Here is a 21,246-nt window from a genome sequence, read left to right on the forward strand (position 1 = left end):
AAACCAAAAAATTGTTGAATTGGTTGGAGACCCACATCTGGTGGTCAAAGTCTTCCATCCTCCCCCCAAACAACAACCACAACAAAAAGCTCTTTGTTTCTTCCCTCCCTTGGAACAAGATCAGCAAATCCTTCCTCCGTGGGGCTGCTGTGGGAGCCACTTGAAGCTGGAAGCAGCCAAGTGTTGAGCAGTTCCACTGCTGGCTTGGGGAGGAAAGGTGTCCAGGAGTCCTCTGCTGGGCTGGCTGTTGTCAGAGCTCCAGGTAGCTGATCAGGGCCACCATAAGTAGAGAGTGAGTTGTGATGATGACAAGGTGTGGCACTGGCCTCGTCACAGAGTCTTCCACCATCATGCTTGTCCCTGAAAGAGAGGGAGGGGAGGAGGAATTTCTTGAGTGCTCAGGGATTGGAACAGGCTGCCCAGGGTAACAAGGACAGGATGAGAGGAAACAACCTCAAGTTGCACCTGGGGAGGTCCAGGTTGGAGATTAGGAACAATTTCTTTGCTGCAAGAGTGGTCAGGGGTTGGAACAGGCTGCCCAGGGTAACAAGGATAGGGTGAGAGGAAACAACCTCAAGTTGCACCTGGGGAGGTCCAGGTTGGAGATTAGGAACAATTTCTTTGCTGCAAGAGTGGTCAGGGATTGGAACAGGCTGCCCAGGGAGTCCCCATCCCTGGAGGTGCTCAAGAAACCTGTGGCCATGGCACTTGGGGCCATGGTTTGATGGCCATAGTGGGGTTGGGTTGCTGGTTAGACTGGATGCTCTTAGAGGTTTTTTCCAACCAAAGCAATTCTATGATTCTCTGCATGGGCCAGGAGCAACTATCTTGCTGTGCAGACACAACCAAATGCCCCAAAGAAAGAGTTGGGAGGGTTGGTAAAGTTTGGGGTTCTGGATGCTTCTGTGCTGGTGGTCTCCCAGGAGCACTTCTATCTGAAACAGGAATTTGGAGGTGGGCCCTGAGAACTTCTCCCTTGACTCAAGGGAACCTGCTGGAGTTGGGGGTTGAGGCCCCACAGGGTCAGGATTTCACTCCTGGTGAGTGTAGGTTAGGGAGTTGAGCTTCCAATTCTAAAGCTGAGTTCAAATTAGACAAAGGCTGCTCAGAGCCTGGGCAGAGCTTTGCTGCCGGAGGGGAGCACATCAGAAGTTCCTTTGAGTCCACAGCACAAGGGAGCCAAAGAGTCTCAGCTCTGGGGTCCTGCCTGTGAGCTCCTCTCTCTGGGGTGGTTGAGCAGTGCTCTGTGGAGCATCCTGTGGCTGGGGGCCTGAGCAGGGGCTGAGCAGAGGCAGAGGGTCCCACGTACCACTGTTCCGCAGGATGTGGACCTCTGCTGGGGTTCCATCTCCCCCAGGACCTGTCACCCTGATCTGGACAAAGGCATGAGTGAAGTCTTCAGGGACAGGGATGTCAATCCTGCTCTTGCTGGCCAGGTAGAGCGTGGGAGCAGAGTGGGAATCCTGCCTGTAAAGCATCTGTTGGAAGAAGAGAGTTTGAGTTGGTGTTCACTGGGATCTCCTCAGGGTCACCCCTGAGAGGGGCTCAGCTGCATGCTGCCTGTACCTTGTACCCTGTAACTGCAGACTCGTCTGCTTTGGCCACCACTGGGTCCCACTTGATGCTGACTGTAGACCCAGAAAAAGTCCAGGAGATGTTGCCAGGTGGCCTCTTTGGTGCTGAGAGATACAAAACAAGACAAAGATTCAGTGAGAGACCCATGAGGAGGTTGTGCTGGTCACAACCATCTCCTGGGACACTACCACTGGTTGACAGGGGCTGGTGGATGAGGAGGGGGGATTTAGACTGGAGATTAGGAGGAAATTCTTTCCAGTGAGGGTGATGAGACACTGGAACAGGTTGTGGATGCCTCCTCCATGGAGGTGTTCAAGGCCAGGCTGGATGAGGCCTTGAGCAGACCTGGTGGGAGGTGTCCCTGCCCATGGCAGGGGGGTTGGAATTGAATGACCTTCAAGGACCCTTCCAACCCAACCCATTCTAGGACTCTGTGAATGAATCCATGGCACCAGGATGGTTGGTTTAAAGGCAAGCAGCCCACCAGACATTATCCTGAGGACAGATCTTCCCAGAGAAGGCAGAAACAGCTCAGAGGATGACCTGAGGGAAGTTCAGGGCAGTGGTTATGGAGCACTTGAAGGGCCAAGAGAGCACTGAGATGAAAGGGCTGATGAGTGAGTTGGTCAGGGGGGATCCTCTGGAGGATGCAGCCAGGGGCCACCATGTGCACAGCAGAGAGGGTCAGGTCCTCACTCACGTGGTTTGGTTGTGGTGACGTTGGTGGAGGGGCTGGGGGGACCGGTTCCAGCCCGGTTGTAGGCTCTGACTGACACATGGTAGTTGGTGTTGGGGTTCAGCCCTGTGACGTGAGCTGATGGCACCAGCCCTGCTGTTCTCACTCTGTCAGCTGCCTCCTCCTTGTCACCATCCTTCCAGTACCGAATCTGAGTGGAGGAGAGCAGGGAAGGGTTTAGTCAGGAGGGAGGCAGGTGCACCAGCCAGGCTCAGCCCCTCCACAGCCAGTGCTGGAGCCCTCCTGCTCTCTGTGTCTTCATGTGCCCAGGAATAAGGCCACAGGCTGTGTGGGAAGACAAGCAGCAAGAAAGGGATGTTTGTCCCTCACTGATCCCTCTCATGAGCAGCACTACTGGCCCCACTGGAGCCCCACACTGGCCCCACTGGGACCTGGTGCTGTGCTGTCCATTACCCTCCCTCTTTGGAAACAAAACTCTGTTTCCCTTCACCTCACTTAGCCTGGGGGAATTTTCTTTGCTGGGCTCTCCAATGCCTCCCATCCCCATGGCAGGCTCATACCTCATAGCCCAGAAGCACCCCAGTCATGTCTCCCTGCTCCACAGGCTCCCAGGACACATCCATTTCTGAGGCCAGAACAGACTTGGCTAGAACTCTGAAAGGAGCCACTTTAGGTTCTGAAAAGAGCAAAACGCCAAGAAAAGGGAATCAAAATCCTTTCCCTAGCCCTGGGCAGCATAATGACTGTGCTGTAACAAAGAGCTCTCCTGCAGGACCTCTGCAGCCAGCTGGTGTGATGTGTGGGAGCAAAGCAATGGATTTAGGGACTTAGGAGGACAAGCAGGGCCCCGGCTGTGTGCTGGGAGGATCTGTGTCTGCTCTGAAGCTCTGGGTGTGCAGTGGTGGCTGGGCTTAGGGAAACATCTCTCTGTGTATTCGAAGTAGAAATGGTCTGCTGCCATCACTGTCAGCTCTTCTTTGAGTCAAAGGAACTGAGCTCCCAGCCAGACAGAGCTCAGCAGGGAGGTGGTGTTGGCTGCTTCAGACTTGCTGTGGCCTTGGGCAACCTGCTCTGGTTGGAGGTGTCCCTGCTGGCTGCAGGAGGGTGGTTGGACAGGATGAGCTCTGAGGGTCCCTTCCAACCCAGTGCAATCTGTGGCTCTGTGGTTGGACAAAGCAGGAGGAGTGCAAAGTCTGCAGCCCTTCAAGGGACCTGGACAGGCTGCAGAGCTGGGCACAAGCCAACCTCAGGAGGTTCAACAAGACCAAGGGCAAGGTCCTGCAGCTGGGTCTGGGCAATCCCAAGCACAAATCCAGGCTGGGCAGGGACTGGCTGGAAAGCAGCCCTGAGGAGAGGGACTTGGGGGTGCTGGGGGATGAGAAGCTCAGCAGGAGCCAGCAGTGAGCACTTGCAGCCCAGAGAGCCAAGCAGAGCCTGGGCTGCATCTGGAGAAATGTGGCCAGCAGGGCCAGGGAGGTGATTCTGCCCCTCTGCTCAGCTCTGGTGAGACCACACCTGGAGTACTGCATCCAGTTCTGGAGCCTCTGTTACAAGAGGGCTATGGACATGCTGGAAGGTGTCCAGAGAAGGGCCATGAGGATGAGCAGAGGGCTGGAGCACCTCTCCTATGAGGACAGACTGAGAGAGTTGGGGCTGTTCAGTCTGGAGAAGAGAAGGCTCAAAGGAGACCTTCTTGTGGCCTTCAGTATCTGAAGGGGGCTCCAAGAAAGCTGGGGAGGGACTGTTTAGGGTGTCAGGGAGTGATAGGACTGGGGGGAATGGAATAAAGCTGGAAGTGGGGAGATTCAGACTGGATGTGAGGAAGAAGTTCTTCCCCATGAGAGTGGTGAGAGCCTGGAATGGGTTGTCCAGGGAGGTGGTTGAGGCCCCAAGCCTGGAGGTGTTTCAGGCCAGGCTGGATGAGGCTCTGGCCAGCCTGATCTAGTGTGAGGTGTCCCTGCCCATGGCAGGGGGTTGGAACTGGCTGATCCTTGTGGTCCCTTCCAACCCTGACTGATTCTATGCTTCTATGCTTGTATGATTCACCTTCTTCTGCAGAGTACACGATGGCAGTGAGGCTCTCTGGTCCCTCTCCCTTCCTGTTGTATGCTTTGATCTTCACCTCGAAGGGGGTGTAGGGTCCGATGCTGTCGTTGCGGTAGACGTAGTGCAGCGACTCTGCGTGCGGCACCCTGGCTGTCAGCCACCCCTGGCTGCCCTTCTTGCGGAAGGACAGGATGTAGCCAAAGCCATCCCCGTTCTGATAGTCCCTCAGGGTCGGCTGTGAAGGGGGTGGGCAGAGAGAAGAGCTTTGGTCGCAGAGCAATGAAGGTTCAAAGAGACCTCTGGAGGTCATCGAGAGCGCCCTGCCAGGGAAGGTCACCGAGAGCAGGCTGCAGAGAGCAGTGCCCAGGTGGCCTTTGGGTGACTCCAGAGCTGGAGACTCCAACACCAACCTGGGCAGCCTGGACCTGTGCTCCACCACCCTTAAATTAAAGAAACTCCTCCTTGTGTTCTATGCTCAAGTTTGTGCCTGTCCCTGGAGAGGGACCTGGCAGTGCTGGTGGATACCAAGGTCTGCATGGGACAGCAATGTGCCCTGGTGGCCAAGAAGGCCAATGGGATCCTGGGGTGCATTAAGAGCAGTGTGTCCAGCAGAGCCAGGGAGGGTCTCCTCCCCCTCTGCTCTGCCCTGCTGACACCTCACCTTGAGTACTGCCTTCTGTCTTGGGCTCCTCAGTTTAGGAGGGACAGGGACCTGCTGGAGAGGGTCCAGCAGAGGGGCTGTGAGGATGATTAGGGGACTGGAGCACTGCCTAGTGAGGAGAGGCTGAGGGACCTGGGGCTGTTCAGTCTGGAAAAGAGAAGACTGAGAGGGGATTTAATAAATGTTTATAAATATCTGAGGGCTGGGGGTCAGGAGGGAGGGGACAGGCTCTGCTCACTTGCTCCCTGTAATAGGACAAGGAGCAATGGATGCCAGCTGCAGCACAGGAGGCTCCACCTCAACACAAGGGGGAAGTTCTTTACTGTAAGGGTCATAGAGCACTGGAACAGGCTCCCCAGAGAGGTTGTGGAGATTCCTTCTCTGGAGACTTTCAACACATCCTGTCTGGATGTGTTCCTGTGTGACCTGAGCTAGACTGTATGGTCCTGCTCTGGCAGGGGGGACTCATTGATCTGTTTGGGTCCCTTCCAGCCCCTGTGATCCTGTGACACCACTGAACAAAGCCTGGCTCCATCCTCCTGCCACCCACCCTTGAAGTATTGATCAGCACTGATCACATCCCCCCTCAGTCTTCTCTTCTCCAAGCTAAAAACCCCAAGTCTCTCACCCTTCCCTCCTCACAGAGATGTTCCAGGCCCCTCAGCATCTTCCCAGCCCTTTGCTGTGCCCTCTCCAGCAGTTCCCTGTCCCTCTTGAACTGGGGAGCCCAGACCTGGGCCATTCAAGGAGCAAAACTTTGGACTAAGCACACGTTTGGCCATATCAAAGCTGTGACTGCTGCAGTGACTGCCAGAAGGAGCTGGAACCTGCACCTCCCCTTGGCCCTCTCCCAGCACCCCCAGCTGGTGCCCTGCTGCTCACTCACCGTCCAGTTGATGATCAGCTCGTTGGGAGCTCCTCCACCTCCACCAAGCCCAGATGGTGCCACAGTAGGAGCTGTAGGGTCCCCAAACAAAAGCAGACAGCACAGGTTGGGTTAAGGAATTGATGGTGATGAAGATGAGCACCACCAGCACAAGGGCTGGGGGCAGCCAGGCTTTGACAGCTCGTGGGGAAGTGCTGGGCTCTGTGTTTTCAGCCCTCAGTGTTTCAGGGGTTTGTGGAAATCAGGTCTGGAATACTGGCTAGGGCCTGACCAGCTGGTCTGGGGGCAGCATGTGGGGAGGTTTAGCTGCCAGCTCTGCTCCTGCTTTGTCTTTGACACTGAAATGGGCAAAAAGGCAGAAAATGTTCTGATGGCTTCACCTCCAGGAGCACTCAAGGAGATGATTGCTTGTTTGGGCCCAAGGCATGCTGCAAGCCAACCTTCCCTCTCCAGCATGTAGGGACAGGTACCTTTGGTGCCCCTTCTCTACCTCTAGTGCCCCTTCCCTACCCCTGATGTCCCTTCCTACCTACCTCTAATGCCCCTTTCCTACCCCTGATGCCCCTTCCTACCTACCTCTGATGCCCCTTTCCTACCCCTGATGCCCCTTCCTACCTACCTCTGATGCCCCTTTCCTACCCCTGATGCCCCTTCCTACCTACCTCTGATGCCCCTTCCCACCTACCTCTGATGCCCCTTCCCTACCTCTGGTGCTCCTTCCCTATCTCTGGTGCCCCTTCCCTATCTCTGATGCCCCTTCCTACCTACCCCGGATGCCCCTTCCTACCTACCCCTGATGCCCCTTTCCTACCCCTGATGCCCCTTTCCTACCCCTGATGCCCCTTCCCTACCCCTGATGCCCCTTCCCTACCTCTAGTGCTCCTTCCCTGCTTCCCTTCCTACATCTGTTGCTCCTTCCCACCCCCTGGTGCCCCTTCCCTCCCCCTGGTGCCCCTTCCCTCCCCCTGGTGCCCCTTCCCTCCCCCTGTACCCACACATACCTGCTTCTTTGGTCCGGATTTTGCTGGAGGGCAAACTGGGCTCCCCAATTCCAAGGATGTTGCTGGCCAAGACCCGAAACTCGTAATCCATCCAAGGAATGAGGTTCACCACCTGGGCTGTCTCTGCATTGCCTTCGATATTGACAGGGTCTATAATCCAATAACACGAGAGGAGAGCAAACAGAGCGAGTGGCAGCAGGTGTGGGAGCTCAGAGCAAGAACTTGTGCTCAGGTTGGTGACCTGAAGCCCCCCCTGCTGCCATCAAGACACTTACTGGTCCTCATTTGCTTCCAGTTGCTGGAGAGGAGGGTCCGAGCCTCCACGAGGTACCTGGCAATGGGACTGTGGTTATCAAAGCCACGGCTCCAGCTCAGCTGCACACTGGTGTCACTGATGTCCCTCACCACCACACCTCCTGGGGGGCCTGGGGGGCCTGGGTTGGTGGGAGACAGATGGACAGCTGATTAAAATGAAAGCTTTGGAGGCTTCTTGCTGTCATTGCCCAGGGAGGTGGAGGAGTCACCGTCCCTGGAGGTGTTCAGAAGGATGAGCAGATGTGGCACTTTGGGACATAGAATCATAGAATTGTCAAGGGACCTCAAGGCTCATCCAGTTCCAACCCCCCTGCCATGCCCAGGGACACCTCACACCACAGCAGGTTGCTCACAGTCACATCCAGCCTGGCTGCAAAAACCTCCAGGGGTGAGGCTTCCACCACCTCCCTGGGAAACCTGTGCCAGTCTCACACCACCCTCCTGGGGAAGAATTTCTTCCTCACATCCAATCTGAATCTCCCCATTTCTAGTTTTGCTCCATCCCCCCAGTCCTATCACTCCCTGACACCCTAGAAAGTCCCTCCCCACATTTCTCATAGCCCCCTTCAGATCCTGGAAGGCCACAAGAAGGTCTCCTGGGAGCCTTCTCCTCTCCAGACTGAACAACCCCAACTCTCTCAGGCTGTGTTCATAGGAGAGGAGCTCCAGCCATGGGTGGAAGGTTGGACTCAATGATCTCAGAGGGCTTTTGCAAGCTTAATGATTCTCTGCCTGTGTTTCCATTGTGCAAATAATGAATTCAAATCTGGGCCTTTCCTTTCCGGGAGCCTCGTCTCCAACTGAACCCTCTGTTAAAGCTCATCCAGTTCAACTATTGGCTGGTGAGGTGGTCACAAGGGGTGAGGGAGCTCATCCCTGGCAAGGACCATGCCATCCCTTCAGGCTTTTAAAGAGCAGGGGACTTGAGGACAGAGAGCTTACCTCTGACAGTCAGTGTGGCTGACTCGGAGGCGCTGTCCACCACGGTCTGGGCTGTGCAGGTGTACCTCCCCGAGTGCCTCAGCTGCGTGTTGAAGATGCTGAGGTCTCCGATAGCTTCCTTCTGCAGGGAGGGAAAGCCAGTCAGGAGAGCTCCTGATCCCAAGCCAGCATCCAGCATGCAAACAAGAGAGGCTGTCAGTAGTTTTCTGCCCTCCCTCTGGGGGCACCTCCCTGCCCGTCCCGCTCACCGCGCTGGCTCGCCGGTAGTGTCCCTCAGCCTTGTCAAGGTCAATGGGGAAGTCATCCAGTGACCAGGTGAAGGTCAGGTCCATGGTTGGGTCGTGGGATGCATGGCACTGGAGGGTGAGGTTCTCACCTACGTTGATGTCAGCACTAGATGGTGCCAATGTGATCTTGGTGGCATCTGCAGAGAGAGAGGAGAGCTGTTAGGATCATAGGATGTTAGGGGCTGGAAGGGACCTTCGAAGATCGTCAAGTGCAAACCCTCCCTGCCAGAGCAGGACCATAGAATCCAGCACAGGTCACTCAGGAACACATCCAGATGGGTCTTGTCAGCCTCCAGAGAAGGAGACTCCATGACCTCCCTGGGCAGCCTGCTCCAGTGCTCTGTGACCCTCACAGTGGAGAAGTTCCTCCTCATGTGGAGCTGTTAGGTGCCAGAGCCCAGGAGGGTGTGAAGCATAGAATGGGTTGGGTTGGAAGGGACCTCCAAAGCTCATTCAATCCAACCCCTCTGCAATCAGCAGGAACATCCTCCACTAGATCAGGTTGTGCAGAGCCTTGTGGAGCCTGACCTTGAATATCTCCAGGGATGGAGCCTCAACCACCTCTCTGGGCAACCTGTTGCAGTGTTCCAATGCTGCAGAGCATCCAAGCGACTCTCTCCAGCTTGGAGGGTTGACAACCCCTCTCTAACAGCTGTGGCTTTACAGGGGGGGTTGCAGTGGTTAGAAAAAGGAAAGGCTTTTCTCAAGGACTGGATTTGGTTGGTCAGGCAGAAGGTTTCCTGCTCCACAGGCTGGAATGTCTCCAATTCCCTGAGTCCTGTGTTGCTTTTGGGAGTGTGAGGAGGGGAGCAACTCCACATCAGGGCATCCTTAGCTGTTTCCTGACCCCCAGATGAAGGCAAACATCTCTACCTCGCACAGAGAGGATTCCAGTGCTGTTGGCTTTGCCCATGAAGTTCTCAGCAAAGCAGGTGTACTTCCCCTCATCAGATTTGCTGATGTTCTGGAGGATCAAGGTACCATCTGGGGTAATAGTCACCCTGGGAAGGAAGAAGACACCATACAGGAGGAAGGTTAAGAACCTCTGCTCACTCTGCACACCTGACAATTGCCAGCACTGGCTGATTTCAGAGAAGCTGGTGGCAAAGAGAGGGCTGCAAAGTATTATGGAGGAGCTTTCTGAAGAAGAAAGAGAGAGGGTCACAAAGTGCTTATGGGCAGGGGGGGAGCAGCACCTTTGCTCAGCAAGTCCAGTCCTCTGGCAAGGCAAAACCCTTGTGGTGGTTTTAGTTATGGTTTCTAGGTAGAAGCTGACTGTGTGCTGCTACCTGCTACTGTTGATGAGGAGTTCAGTCCCTTTGGTCCAGAGCACAGTGGCTTTTGGTGCTGCTCTTGGCTGGCATGGGATGATCACCTTCCCACTTCGGGCTGCAGGTATCAGGCGCTTCACTGGGCTTAGTCTAAAATCTGGTGCTAGGGCTACAGGATGGGGGAATAAAAAAGAAAAAAAGAGGGTTAAGGAGTGATTAGAAACCTCTGCCCTGTGAGCACTGCCACCCAAGGAGCTGTTGATGGCTTGGTAAGAGCAGCATGGCAGTGTCTGGTGAGCAGGATGAGGGAGGGCTTCTGCTGCTGGTTGGTTTCCATCGCCTGCAGGGGCAGGAGCAGAGCACGTAGCAATGGGGATGACCCTAGCAAGTGCAAGGCCTTTGAGGGACACAAGAACAGCTGCCTGGGGACATGGAGAGGATGTTCTCTTCAATATCCTGCTCAAAGTCACCAGTGCAGACATCCAGCTTGCCTAAAAGTCCTCCTGGAACTGCGGAGACAGAATTGGGTTATCTGGGTGCCCTCACAAAAGGCACAGTGAACAGCTGATGCTTACAGCTCTTCATTTCTCTCTGGCATCTCCTGACCACCAGGAGATAACATTTTAGACTAATGTGGAGTGAGTTTGGCATCAATCCAGTGGCAGTCACCATCCAGCAAAGCAGGCTGGATGGGCACTGAACTCTTTGGCCTCTTTCCTCCAAAAAGAGGAGGGCTGTGTGGTGCAGGGGAGCTTCCTGCTGCTGCTCCCTGTCCTGCACACTCTCTGTAGGCTAAAGAGAGGCCCTTGCTCTGGATTTACACAAGAATTAAACTTCGAGGGCTTGTAGAAGGCCTTGTTGAGCCAGCAACAACCTTTGAGTGGTGAATGAAGCAGTTTTTTTGCCTGCTCTTTGCCTTAAGAGATCACCAGCACAGGATATTGGGAAGAGATCTGAAATTCTTCAGTGTCCCATCGAAACCCAGAGCACTGGGGAATGAGGAATTACCTTGCACTGTTAATTCAGCACTTGCATACACTGTGCCATGCTTGTTCTCAGCCACACACTGATACATGCCAGAGTCCTCCAGGACTAGCTTGGAAAACCTCAGCTCTCCACCGCTCACTTCGATGCGGTTCTGTGCAAACAAGAGGATGAACCCAATTAGAGGAGAAAGACAGAGATGGAATTCAAGCCTCGTGTGTTCTGGGTTGAATTTCACAGCAGACTCTTTATGTCAGTTTGAAGCCAGCCTGGTTTTCCATGGGAGAAAACACAGGACCTCTTTATTTTTCGTGGTTTCATTTCCAGTCTGTCCCCACATCACTGTGCTCTGTTTGCTGAGACTCCTGAGCAGCAACGTGCAGGTCGTGCAGAGACAGGTACAAGGTGCTCTTTATCCACCCTGGTAACTGGCTGTGAGTTCCTGTAGTTGCATGAAGCAATGGCTGGGATGGCAGTGGTGGGAGAAGGACCTTGCTGGTGCTAAGGGCTGCAGCATGATGGCTTTGCAGCCTCGTGGGGGACACATGGCATAGGGGGATGTGGGGTGAGGAAAAAGGGGGTTGAGATGCGTTTGCAGCGAGGCAGGAAGAGGCTCTGAGTCTGGAGTTAGCAGGTTGAGCACTGCAGGGGGTGCTGTGCCCTGGCTGAGCTGCTCTGGCTGTCAGACTTGCCCTGCTGGCGGTACCTGGGAGGTCAGGGGCTGCCCGTCCCGAAGCCACCGCACCGCGGGTCTGGGCTTGCCGGCAGCGGCGCAGCTCCAGCGCAGGTCGGAGCCGATGTCAGCCTCTGTGTCTGTGATCACCTTCAGCCACTCTGGCTGAGCTGCAGAGGAACAAGAGTGGTGGCAGAGCACCAGAAGAGCAGGTGAGAGAAGGTTTGTTGTGCCAGGCAGGCAGAAGGATGCTCCTCGTGTCAGCTCTGCTGGCAGTGCCAGCGCAGGAACAGCCTCTGCCTTTGGTGCAGCCACAGCAGGCTGAGCCCTGGGTGGGGCTGGCTGTGCACCCGGGCTGTACGAAATGAGGGCAAGAGCATTGTGGTTTCTCTCCTGAAGAGTCATTCCTGGACTTCAGGGAAGACAGGATTCAGACTGAGAGAACCAGGTTTAAGTTTTGGAACTTGGCCAGTTCTGATCCTGTGGTTAATAGCTCCAAGCATTAGCCCTTGTGGGAGCTCCTCAAAGCTTGGAGAGGATCTTGGTTGAAAAGCAAATTTGGCTTTTTTCCCTCTGGGCTTCCTTCCCTCATTACATCAGTTTTGCTAGCATCATTTTAAAGCAAGTTAGGAGGAGTCTCTCTACTCCCCAGCCACAGGAATCAGGGATCTCTGCAGGGGTTTAATTGGGGCTGGTAGGAGGCAGGATCAGAGGAGGTGGTTTGACTCCCAAAGGCTCAGTGCATGGCCTGGGGCATCTTGCTGTGCCCTGCAGAAGGCACCAGAATGTGTTACCTTGAATGATGATGCGGCCCTGGTAGGTGTCCCTCCCTTTGATGTTTTCAGCCTCACACTCATAGGTGCCTTCATCCTCAAAGCCAACGTCCTGGATCTGCAGGAGGGGCTCACTGCCGATCCACTTGGAGGACTGGGAGCCATCCAGTTTCCTCCACTTGATCTGAGGAACAGGGCTGGAAAAGTCCACCTGGTGAAGGCCAGCTCCTGGGCAGCCTGTGCTGCACTGCAGCATAGCTCAGCCCCCACTCAGCCCCCCCAGGTCCCATCCCAGCTGGGCCACCCAGATGGCTTTAGCCAGTTCCTCCCTCCTCCTGTCCAACTCCATCTCTGGTCTACAGAGAGGGCTTGTAAAAGTGGCAGGTTCTGGGATGCCCTCCCCATCCCAAGCCTGAGGGGCAGGGACACTTCACTCACTTTCCAAAGGCAAAGCACTCCAGGGTCACCACCTGCCCAGCCAGAGCGTAGGTGTCTGCAGGGAACCTGGCCTTTATGCTGGGTGCATACTGCCTGGCATCTGTTAAAAGGAAAGCACCACTGAGGAGGCCTGGATGGCTTCAGAATGTCACTCCTGAGCTCTCAAAGGGCACAGGTACCTGCAAGGCTTCACCACTTCCCAAAACCTTGCTCTGTTTGGATAAGGCAACAGAGGCCAAGTTTCCTTTTCTCCTTCAAACCAGCTCTTGCTGAAGTCTCTCAAAATCTCTTTGCAGCTTCTCAGGACCATTTCTCCTTCATTTCCTAACTGCTGAACTTCCTTTTCTGTGCCCAAGAAGTATCTTTAGGTGCACCTCTGCAAGGTGACCAAAGGCAGAGGAGAGTCATTGTGGACCCTTCCCACCTGGAGTACTGAACCTGTTAGAGTGGGTCCAGGGGAGGCCACAAAGATGATCCAAGGGCTGGAGCACCTCCCCTGTAGGACAGGCTGAGAGGGTTGGAATTGTTCAGCCTGGAGAACAGAAGGCTCTGGGGGCACCTTAGAGCAGGGAAGAACTACAGGAGAGCTGGAGAGGGACTTTTGACAAAGGCATGGGGTGACAGGACAAGGGGTGATGGCTTCAGACTGGAAGAAGCTGGACTGAGATGAGACATTAGAAAGAAATTCTTCCCCCTGGAGGTGGTGAGGCACTGGGAGAGGTCACCCAGAGAGGTTGTGCAGGCTTCAAGCCTGGAAGTGTTGAAAGCCAGGCTGGATGAGGCCTTGAGCAACCTGATCTAGTGTGAGGTGTCCCTGCCCATGGCAGGGAGGTTGGAACTGGATGATCTTTAAGGTTCCTTCCAACCCAACCCATCCTCTGATATATTACGTGAGCCCTCACAGGCTGCACCTTGTGCCATGGTTCTCTCCCAAGCAAGGCAGCCTCACTGATGGGGATTGTAGCTGCAGAAGCAATGAAACCTGGAGACAGAGCTGTTTCCCCCAGGATCCAGCCAAATAAGTTGTTTTTTGTAAGCTCTTAAGCTCCCCTGAGGTGCTGGAGAGTGAGTGATCTGTGCACTGCTGGTGTCCTTTGGAGCATGGGAGCTTTGTGGTGGATTCTTAACTTTGCATTTTTCCTAGTCACACATCCCAGCATGGTAGGGGTTGGAAAGGGACCTCTGGACATCATCCACTCCAACCCCCCTACTAAATCAGGGCACCCACAGCAGCTTGCCCAGGATCACAATGGCCAGGGGGGAGGTTGGAAGCTGTGCAGAGATTCCACAACCTCTCTGGGCAGCCTGCTGCAGGGCTCCAGCAGCCTCACACCAAAAGTTCCTCCTCCTGTTCCCTTATGGCAACCCAAGGGCACTGACCCTCTGCAGCGAGGCTGAGCCTGGAGAACTTGCTGAAAACACTCTTGGTGATGAAGTCAATGTGGCTGGTGGCAAAGCAGGAGTAGTTGCCCAGGTCAGAAGCCTCTGTCTTGGCAATGTAGAGGTTTCCTGTGGCCTGGGACACAAAACGCCTCCCATCGGCTGGGATGAAGTTGGGAAACTCATTCAGGAGCCATCGGTAGGACAACCCTGGGGGGAAGGCAAAAAGGAACTGCTGCACCAGCTGCCTCTGCCCTCTGAGCCGACACCAAGCCCAGCAGGCTGTCCTCTAGGCCAGCCCAGGCTGAAGCTGGTCCTTCTCCATGTGCTAAGCCCTGCCTCTGGTTTGTTCCTTTGTGAATCAACCCCAGATTTAACCTAAAATTCCCAAAGGAAAGCAAGGAGTGCTTCACCCCTCTGGGAATCCCCCAGCAGTGCTGCTGATCCCTCCTAGTGCTGATGCTGCACTGGAAACTCTTACCTGGGTAGTGGGGAGGGGGGCTGCAGGTGAACATCACTCCCCAGCCCTCAGTGATCTTCACAGGGTCTCTCTCCTCTGCTGAGAATTCCTGCAGAACTGAACAGGCAGAGTCAAACCTCTCCAGGGACCACAAGCACCTGCTCCAGGGACCTGTGGCTTCTTACCTCCTGCTCCACAGGCTGGGTTTTGGTGGTTGTACAGGAGGAGGTCCAAAGAGCATAGAATTGTTAAGGTTGGGGAAGGTCATGCAGTCCAACCAGAAACCCAGCACCACTGTGGCATCAAACCATGGCCACAAGGGCCATGGCCACAGCTTTCCTGAATCCCTCCAGGGATGGGGACTCCTCCCTGGGCAGCCTGAGCCAATCCCTGACCACTCTTGCAGCAAAGAAATGTTTCCCAGTCTCCAGCCTAAACCTCCCACAGACTGCTTTGGGTTGGAAAGGACCTTAAAGGTCCAAGGCCCCTGCCACAGTGGCATCAAGCACCAGGGGATTCCTTCAAGTGATGCTGTTGGGTGCCATGCACAGGAGAGCTTCTCTTGGTGTGTGAGCAGGGGGGGTTCAGCTCACCCCCAGCATGACTCTGGCTGCATTTCATTTACCTTGTGGAGACAAACTTACACCCAAAGCGGAGGGAAGCTTCCCTGCTGACCACTGTGCCCCTGGAGTTGGATGCCACACACTGGTAGGAGCCTGCATCCTTGGCCTTCACTGGGTGGCTGATCACCAGGTCCCCTGCCACCAGCCTGTAGCGGGAGTCTGGCTCCATCTTGAGCTCTGTGCCGTTCATCTTCCACCTGCCAAGAGCAAGTGTGAGGAGAGAGAGAGGTAGATCCTCACTGCAGCACTCCTGGGGCCTCTCAGGAGGCTCTTGCTTAGGATCACAGAATTGTTTGGGTTGGAAAAAAAAAAAACCAGCCTCTAAGATCATCAGGTCCAACCATCAACCCAACCCCACCACGGCCACTGAACCATGGACCCAAGGGCCATGGCCACACCTTTCCTGAACCCCTCCAGGGATGGAGACTCCAGCACCTCCCTGGGCAGCCTGTGCCAATCCCTGACCACTCTTGCAGGACAGGAATTGTTCCTAATGTCCAAGCTAAACCTCCCCTGCTCTGTTTCTCCAGCTGTGGTGAGTTGGGATTTGAGTTCGGTTTGCATCTGCTCTGTGAGCTGGGAGGGATGGAGCACCACACATGGACCAGGAGGCATCATCCCCCGTGGGTGGTGCTCTTTAAAGTGGAGAACAGACAGCAGAGCTCTTGCTGGTTGTGTCCTGCTGCAAGGGGGGGGGGGCAGACCAGGCTCACCTGTAGGTGGCAGGGGGACTGGCTCGTGCTCTGCAAGCCAAAGTGACCTTCTCCTCTGCTGAGCCCTCAGGGAAGAGGGTGTGGGCAGGCTGCTCTTCAAACACTGGCCCATAGCTCCTTGTGCTGCTCTGTGCTTGGCACCAAACTGCAAGAGAAGGGAAAAAAATAGCTGTTTGGCTTTCTCTGAATCTTCTCCTTTTCAGTTCTGTAGGGGTGTCCCTGGCAGAGCCTGCAACAAGAGTAGGAGCAAGCTGACAACCAGAACCCATCTGTCCCCACAGCCCAGCCCCAGCCATGGCTCTGGGCAGAGCCTGTGTGCTCTCTGCTGAGCACCTCACACCATCCCTGCTGTGCCAGCGGGACAGACAGCCAGATGAAGGAATGCTGGACACACACCTCCTGGAAAACCTGCACAGACAAGCCCTGGATACCCTCCTTGACCCTGCCAGGAAGGTTCCTCCTCTGTCTCTACAAACTTTGGCTGGTTGGCTCCTCCTAACCCATCTCCAGGAGAAGAGGAGAGAGGAGAACTTAGATCATTGCAGATCTGCCTCTGCCTCCCTGCAGACTCCTGGCAGATCCCCTCCAGCCCTGCATCTGCACCAGCAGCAGCTCTTGACAGCTCAAACCTGCTGCTTGCTGCTGTGCAAACCAACTCTGCAGGTATCAACTCCACTTTTGGACTAAGAGATGAAGCCTGAAGCTTTCTGTGTGGTGTTTGGACGTGGGTTTGATTCTGCTCTTGCTGTCAGGAGCATGGCTCAGGCATAGGCATAAGAGGAACTTCAGACCCCCCCTGGCTTCTCCTGTGCCTGGGCCACCCTTTGGTGTTTCACTGCAAAGTGCCAGCTCTCTGCAGGGACTCTGTGTCCCAGGTAGATGGCAGATGCCAGCAGACCTCCCTCAGAGATTCACAGAATTGTTTTGGTGGGAAAAGCCTTTTCAGATCATCCAGTCCAACCCTTAACCCAGCACTGCCAGGTCACCACCAAAGCATGGCCCTCAGCACCACAGCTCCACAGCTTTTTAATCCCTCCAGGTGTGGGGACTCCACCACTGCCCTGGGTAGCCTGGTGCAGGGTTTGAGAACCCTTTTGGGGAAGGAATTGTTCCTCATGTCCAACCTAAACCTCCCCTGCTGCAACTTGAGGCCATTTCCTCTTGTCCTATCCCTTGTTACCAGGGACAAGAGACCAACTCCCACCTGGCTCCAGCCTCCTTTCAGGGAGTTGCAGAGAGCAATGAGGTCTCCCCACAGCCTCCTTTTCTCCCCACTAAACACCCCCAGCTCCCTCAGCTGCTCCTCCCCAGCCCTGCTCTCCAGACCCTTCCCCAGCCTCCTTGCTCCTCTTTGGACACAGCCTGTCTGGAGGTGGCAGTGCAAATAAGTCAGGACAAAGCAGAAGCTGCCTGGAAACCTCTTCTGTGCAGAAGCAGCTGGTGGGATAATGATCACCAGCAAGGCTGCTCTGTCCCTGTCACCCTGAGAAATGCCTGTCCCCTGTCAGGGCTGGAGCTACTGAAGGCAGCCTGCTCCCAGCACTGTCCCCCTTCTGCTTCTGCAGTGATAAGCTCAGAGATGCTTGGTTAGCCCCAGGATCCTTCCTTGCTTTGTAAGTGAATTCATAACTGTCTTCAGCCTGCCATGCCAGCCAGCAATCTGTTTCCTTTCCCTGCCCCCCCCAGCACTCAGCATGGGCACCAGTTAAATGAAGCTACTCCTGTGGGTCTGATGTTTTATGCAGGAGTCACTTCCAGCAGGGAATGGGCAGCTCAGCTCTCTGGGGCCTGGGGGAAGCAGCCCTTTACCTGTAGCTCCTGGGGTTTGTCTCATGTTCCAGCTGCTCTTGCATGTGGAGATGGAGGAGGAGATGGGTGAGGGGCTCCACTAATTGGCTCAGTGGGTTTGGAGCAGCTGTTGGCTGTGTCCAAGCATCAGGCAATTACCCCAACCCTCAGCTCCAGCAGCCAGGATGTGCTGCTGCAAAGGAGCAGGAGCCTGACAGCCCCTGGTGCCACACAGCAGAGAGGGACCACAGCTTGTGTCTGCTGCTCTGGGAGAAGAGAGAAGCAGCTTTTGGAGGGTCCTGTTCATAGAATTGTTAGAGTTGGAAGGGACCTCAAGGATCATCCAATTCCAACCCCCCTGCCATGGCCAGGGACACCTCACACCAGAGCAGGTTGCTCACAGCCACATCCAGCCCTGGCCAGCCAGGGATGAGGCTTCCACCTCCTCCCTGGGCAACCTATTCCAGTGTCTCACCTAACATCCAATCTGAATCTCCCCACTTCTAGTTTTGCTCCATTCCCCCCAGTCCTGTCACTCCCTGACACCCACAGAAGTCCCTCCCCAGCTTTCTTGTAGCCCCCTGCAGATACTGGAAGGCCACAAGAAGGTCTCCTGGGAGCCTTCTCTTCTCCAGACTGAACAACCCCAACTCCTTCAGTCTGTCCTCACAGGAGAGGAGCTCCAGCCCCCAGATCAGGGTAGTTGCCATTTGTCATCTCCAAGAGCTACCTTCACAAGGGAGCAGGTTGTGCAAGCTGGAAACCTTCTCCTAGTCAGGTCAGCAGTGGCTGTGCTGAGCAAGTCTCAGCTGGAAAGAATTCTGCTGAGCATAATCAGGAGTTAGAGGAGAATTAATCAGGAAGTGGTGGATTAATTGTGGGCTGCTAGAGGGGAGTGAGTGGCTGAAGGTTTAGCAGCTTTCCATGTCGAGGTTAATAGGTGGCACATGGTGAATAATTCCCAGCTAGTTCCCAAAGCAAATATCCACTGCTAACACTCCCATCCCTTTCCTCCTGGGATTCTCCTTCCCAGCCAAGCCCAAGCTGCACTGATCAGCCCTTTTGATTCCATCCAGGATCCCCTGCACCCCTTTGCTTTCCTCTGCTGTCCCTTCCTCCCTGCCAAGGTTAAGGGCTACAACTATCAGGCATTGATTTGCTGGAGTGTAATCAATGCCAGAGCTCTGGGTGAGTTTTCAGCTCCAGTTCCAAGGTGTCTGGCTGGTGCTGGGGGTGAAATGCCTGCATCTCACTCATGAAACAACACAGCAGTTAGATGGAAGTGATAATTAAGCAGTTAGAAGATCAGGGTCTGGTGAGAGCTAAGAGCTGAGAGTAAACCTCAGTAGCTCTGGGGCTGAGCATCTCCTGGCACCCCAGAGCTCTCATTTTGAAGGTTACCAAACAGAATGGAGAGAGGCCAGAGAGATTTTTTTTCAGACTTTTCAGGCAGCTCTTGGTCATGGGAGAGTCCTCTCTGTGGGCTTCACAAGATGCAGTGCTGGGAAGTCATCCTTTGGGTGCGAGGACCAAGGGAGGGGGGCAGTTGCCAACCCAGGGCTGCAGCAGGGCAGATCTAAGTTGGGCATCAGGAGGAAGTTCTTCCCAATGAGGGTGGTGAAAAACTGGAAGAGATTGCCCCATCCCTGGAGACATTCAAGGTCAGACTCAATGTGGCCCTGGACAGCCTGATCTAGCTGGAGGTGTCCCGGGGGGGTTGGACAAGATGACCTTTGAGGGTCCCTTCCAACCTAATGCAATCTGTGGAGCTGCCATCACAGACCTAGAGGCTTTGTGCCTTCACCAGCTCTGGAGCATTTCCCTGAGCCTCCTCCAGAGCTGTTTTGTCCCTTGCTCATGTTCCCAGTGAGGATTTCTCTCTGTCCCAGCTGGCTCCTGAGATGGATTGCATCATCAGCCAAAGGTCAGGAGAAAACAACCCTCCCAGGCTTTACACTGAGTCATTTATTTATTTTTTTTTTCTCCTGGGCTCAGCTTGGATGGGCAGCAAGTTGCAGGAACTCAGCTGGTTAATGGGAGAACCCAACTCCATCTCATTGCCTCTCCCAGATTTGGGTCAGACCAATTTCCAAACAGGCTAATTGCCTCCCAATCTAGGGCAGCCACCCTTCCCTCTGCCTCCTTGGGGATCCAGAGAACATTAAAAGGTAGTTAGATATTTATAAGGACAGGCAAGCAGCCTCTGCCTGGGATGATGAATTAGCTTGAAGACATTATCCAGTTCTCAGGGGTCTGAAGTCCAATGTCTCCCTGCTGAAAAGAGACTTTCAGAGTGCAGCCTGAGACTCCCTGAGATCCAGAAATGGTCCCAAATGAGTGAGGGGAGGGAGGGCAGGATGGGATCTTTGCAGAGTATGGTCAGAAAGACATCCCTAGGAAAAAAAAACAGGATGGGAAGTGGCTTTGTCCTGAGCCAGTCCTGCTGGGCTGCAGAAGGACCTTGGTCCTGCACCTCCTGCTTTTCACCCAGGCTTCACAGAACCATTGCATGGTTTGGGTCAGAAGGGGCCTCAAAGCTCATCCAGTTCCAACTCCTTGCCATGGGCAGGGACACCTCCCACCAGCCCAGCTTGCTCAAGGCCTCATCCAGCCTGGTCTTGAACACCTCCAGGGAGGGGACAGCCACAGCCCCCCTGGGCAGCCTGTGCCAGTGCCTCCCCACCCTCACTCTAAAGAATTTCTTCCTCATCTCCAGCCTCAATCTCCCCTCTTCTGGCTCAAACCCATTGCACCTCCTCCTGTCACTCCAAGCCCTTGCCAGAAGTCCTCCCCAGCTTTCTTGTAGCCACCTTTTACTCTTTTTTTTTTTTTAAATTGGCAAGGGGGAGACCTTTGTCTCCTTCTTGAGCAATCCAAGAGGAGGGAGGTTGGGCACTGCACAAACACATCCCCCTGGTGTCTAAAGCACCCAGGAGAAGGAGCTTCAGCACCACTGCAGCCAGGGAGCACGGAGAGCTTTGTCCTGGCTGAACAACCCAAGCCCTGTGTTTCACCCCTGGGTGCTGTCCTGCTTGGTCCCCCCACAGCCCCCTCTCAGCTCTGCCATGGAGCCCTCCAGAGGTTGCTGCTCTTACCCAGCAAGGTGAGGACAGTCAGGGAGGTGTGAGTGAGTCCAGCTGAGCCTCCCATCCTCTGCCTCCAACCAGGTTATGGCCTCCACAGCTGAGCCTCTGCAGAGGAGTGGGGACAGCAGCCCTGCAAGGGACAGAGAGAGGAGTTAGCTGCAGCATTCCTCTGGCTCTGCTCGAGGCACTGGCATCCAGCTGCCTGTCCCTGCTGGCCACAGGCCCAGGGTGACAGCAAACAGCCATCTGCCCAGGGAGGAGCACCCAGGGCTTTGAAGGAGCTCTTTTTCCTTCTGACTCTACAGATCTGGTTGGGAAATTGTTCCTCTTCTTCCTCCATTATCTGCTCTTCTTCCTCCTCCTTTATCTGCCCTTCTTCCTCCTCCTTTATTTGCCTTTCTTCCTCCTCCTTTATCTACTCTTCTTCCTCCTCCTTTATCTGCCTTTCTTCCTCCCTTCTCCAGAAAGAACACTTCCTCCCTAGCCTTAAAAGCACACAAAGCCAGAAGCAGGCAGGATATTGGTAGCAAGGGAGGAATCATTTGTTCTTTGGTGGCAAAAGGATCTTTAATCAAAACTCCTCAGGCAGGCAGTGACTGCTGGTGTGCTGCTGGTGCCAGCCCCAGATCCCTTGGTCTGGAGAGGTT

The 21,246-nt window shown here is 54.8% G+C and overlaps 1 protein-coding gene across 1 annotated transcript; it reads right to left on the reverse strand.

The window, feature by feature from the left end:
* Nucleotides 1-250: 250 nt before the first annotated feature.
* Nucleotides 251-20,663, reverse strand: CNTN2 (contactin 2). Its single transcript, XM_054396009.1, has 22 exons — nucleotides 20,609-20,663; nucleotides 15,726-15,870; nucleotides 15,034-15,209; nucleotides 14,411-14,506; nucleotides 13,930-14,139; nucleotides 12,550-12,649; nucleotides 12,133-12,308; nucleotides 11,372-11,508; nucleotides 10,690-10,819; nucleotides 9,700-9,850; nucleotides 9,284-9,411; nucleotides 8,372-8,547; nucleotides 8,124-8,244; nucleotides 7,142-7,300; nucleotides 6,867-7,016; nucleotides 5,866-5,936; nucleotides 4,319-4,553; nucleotides 2,833-2,948; nucleotides 2,276-2,462; nucleotides 1,567-1,679; nucleotides 1,310-1,478; nucleotides 251-360 (listed from the first exon to the last, which is right to left on the reverse strand). Exons 1-22 carry the CDS (start codon nucleotides 20,661-20,663, stop codon nucleotides 251-253), a joined length of 3,111 nt encoding a protein of 1,036 aa, XP_054251984.1.
* Between the last annotated feature and the right edge of the window lie 583 nt (nucleotides 20,664-21,246).

This window comes from Indicator indicator, chromosome 35 (assembly GCF_027791375.1).
Source record: "Indicator indicator isolate 239-I01 chromosome 35, UM_Iind_1.1, whole genome shotgun sequence".
In the NCBI taxonomy this organism is placed as follows: Eukaryota; Metazoa; Chordata; class Aves; order Piciformes; family Indicatoridae; genus Indicator; species Indicator indicator.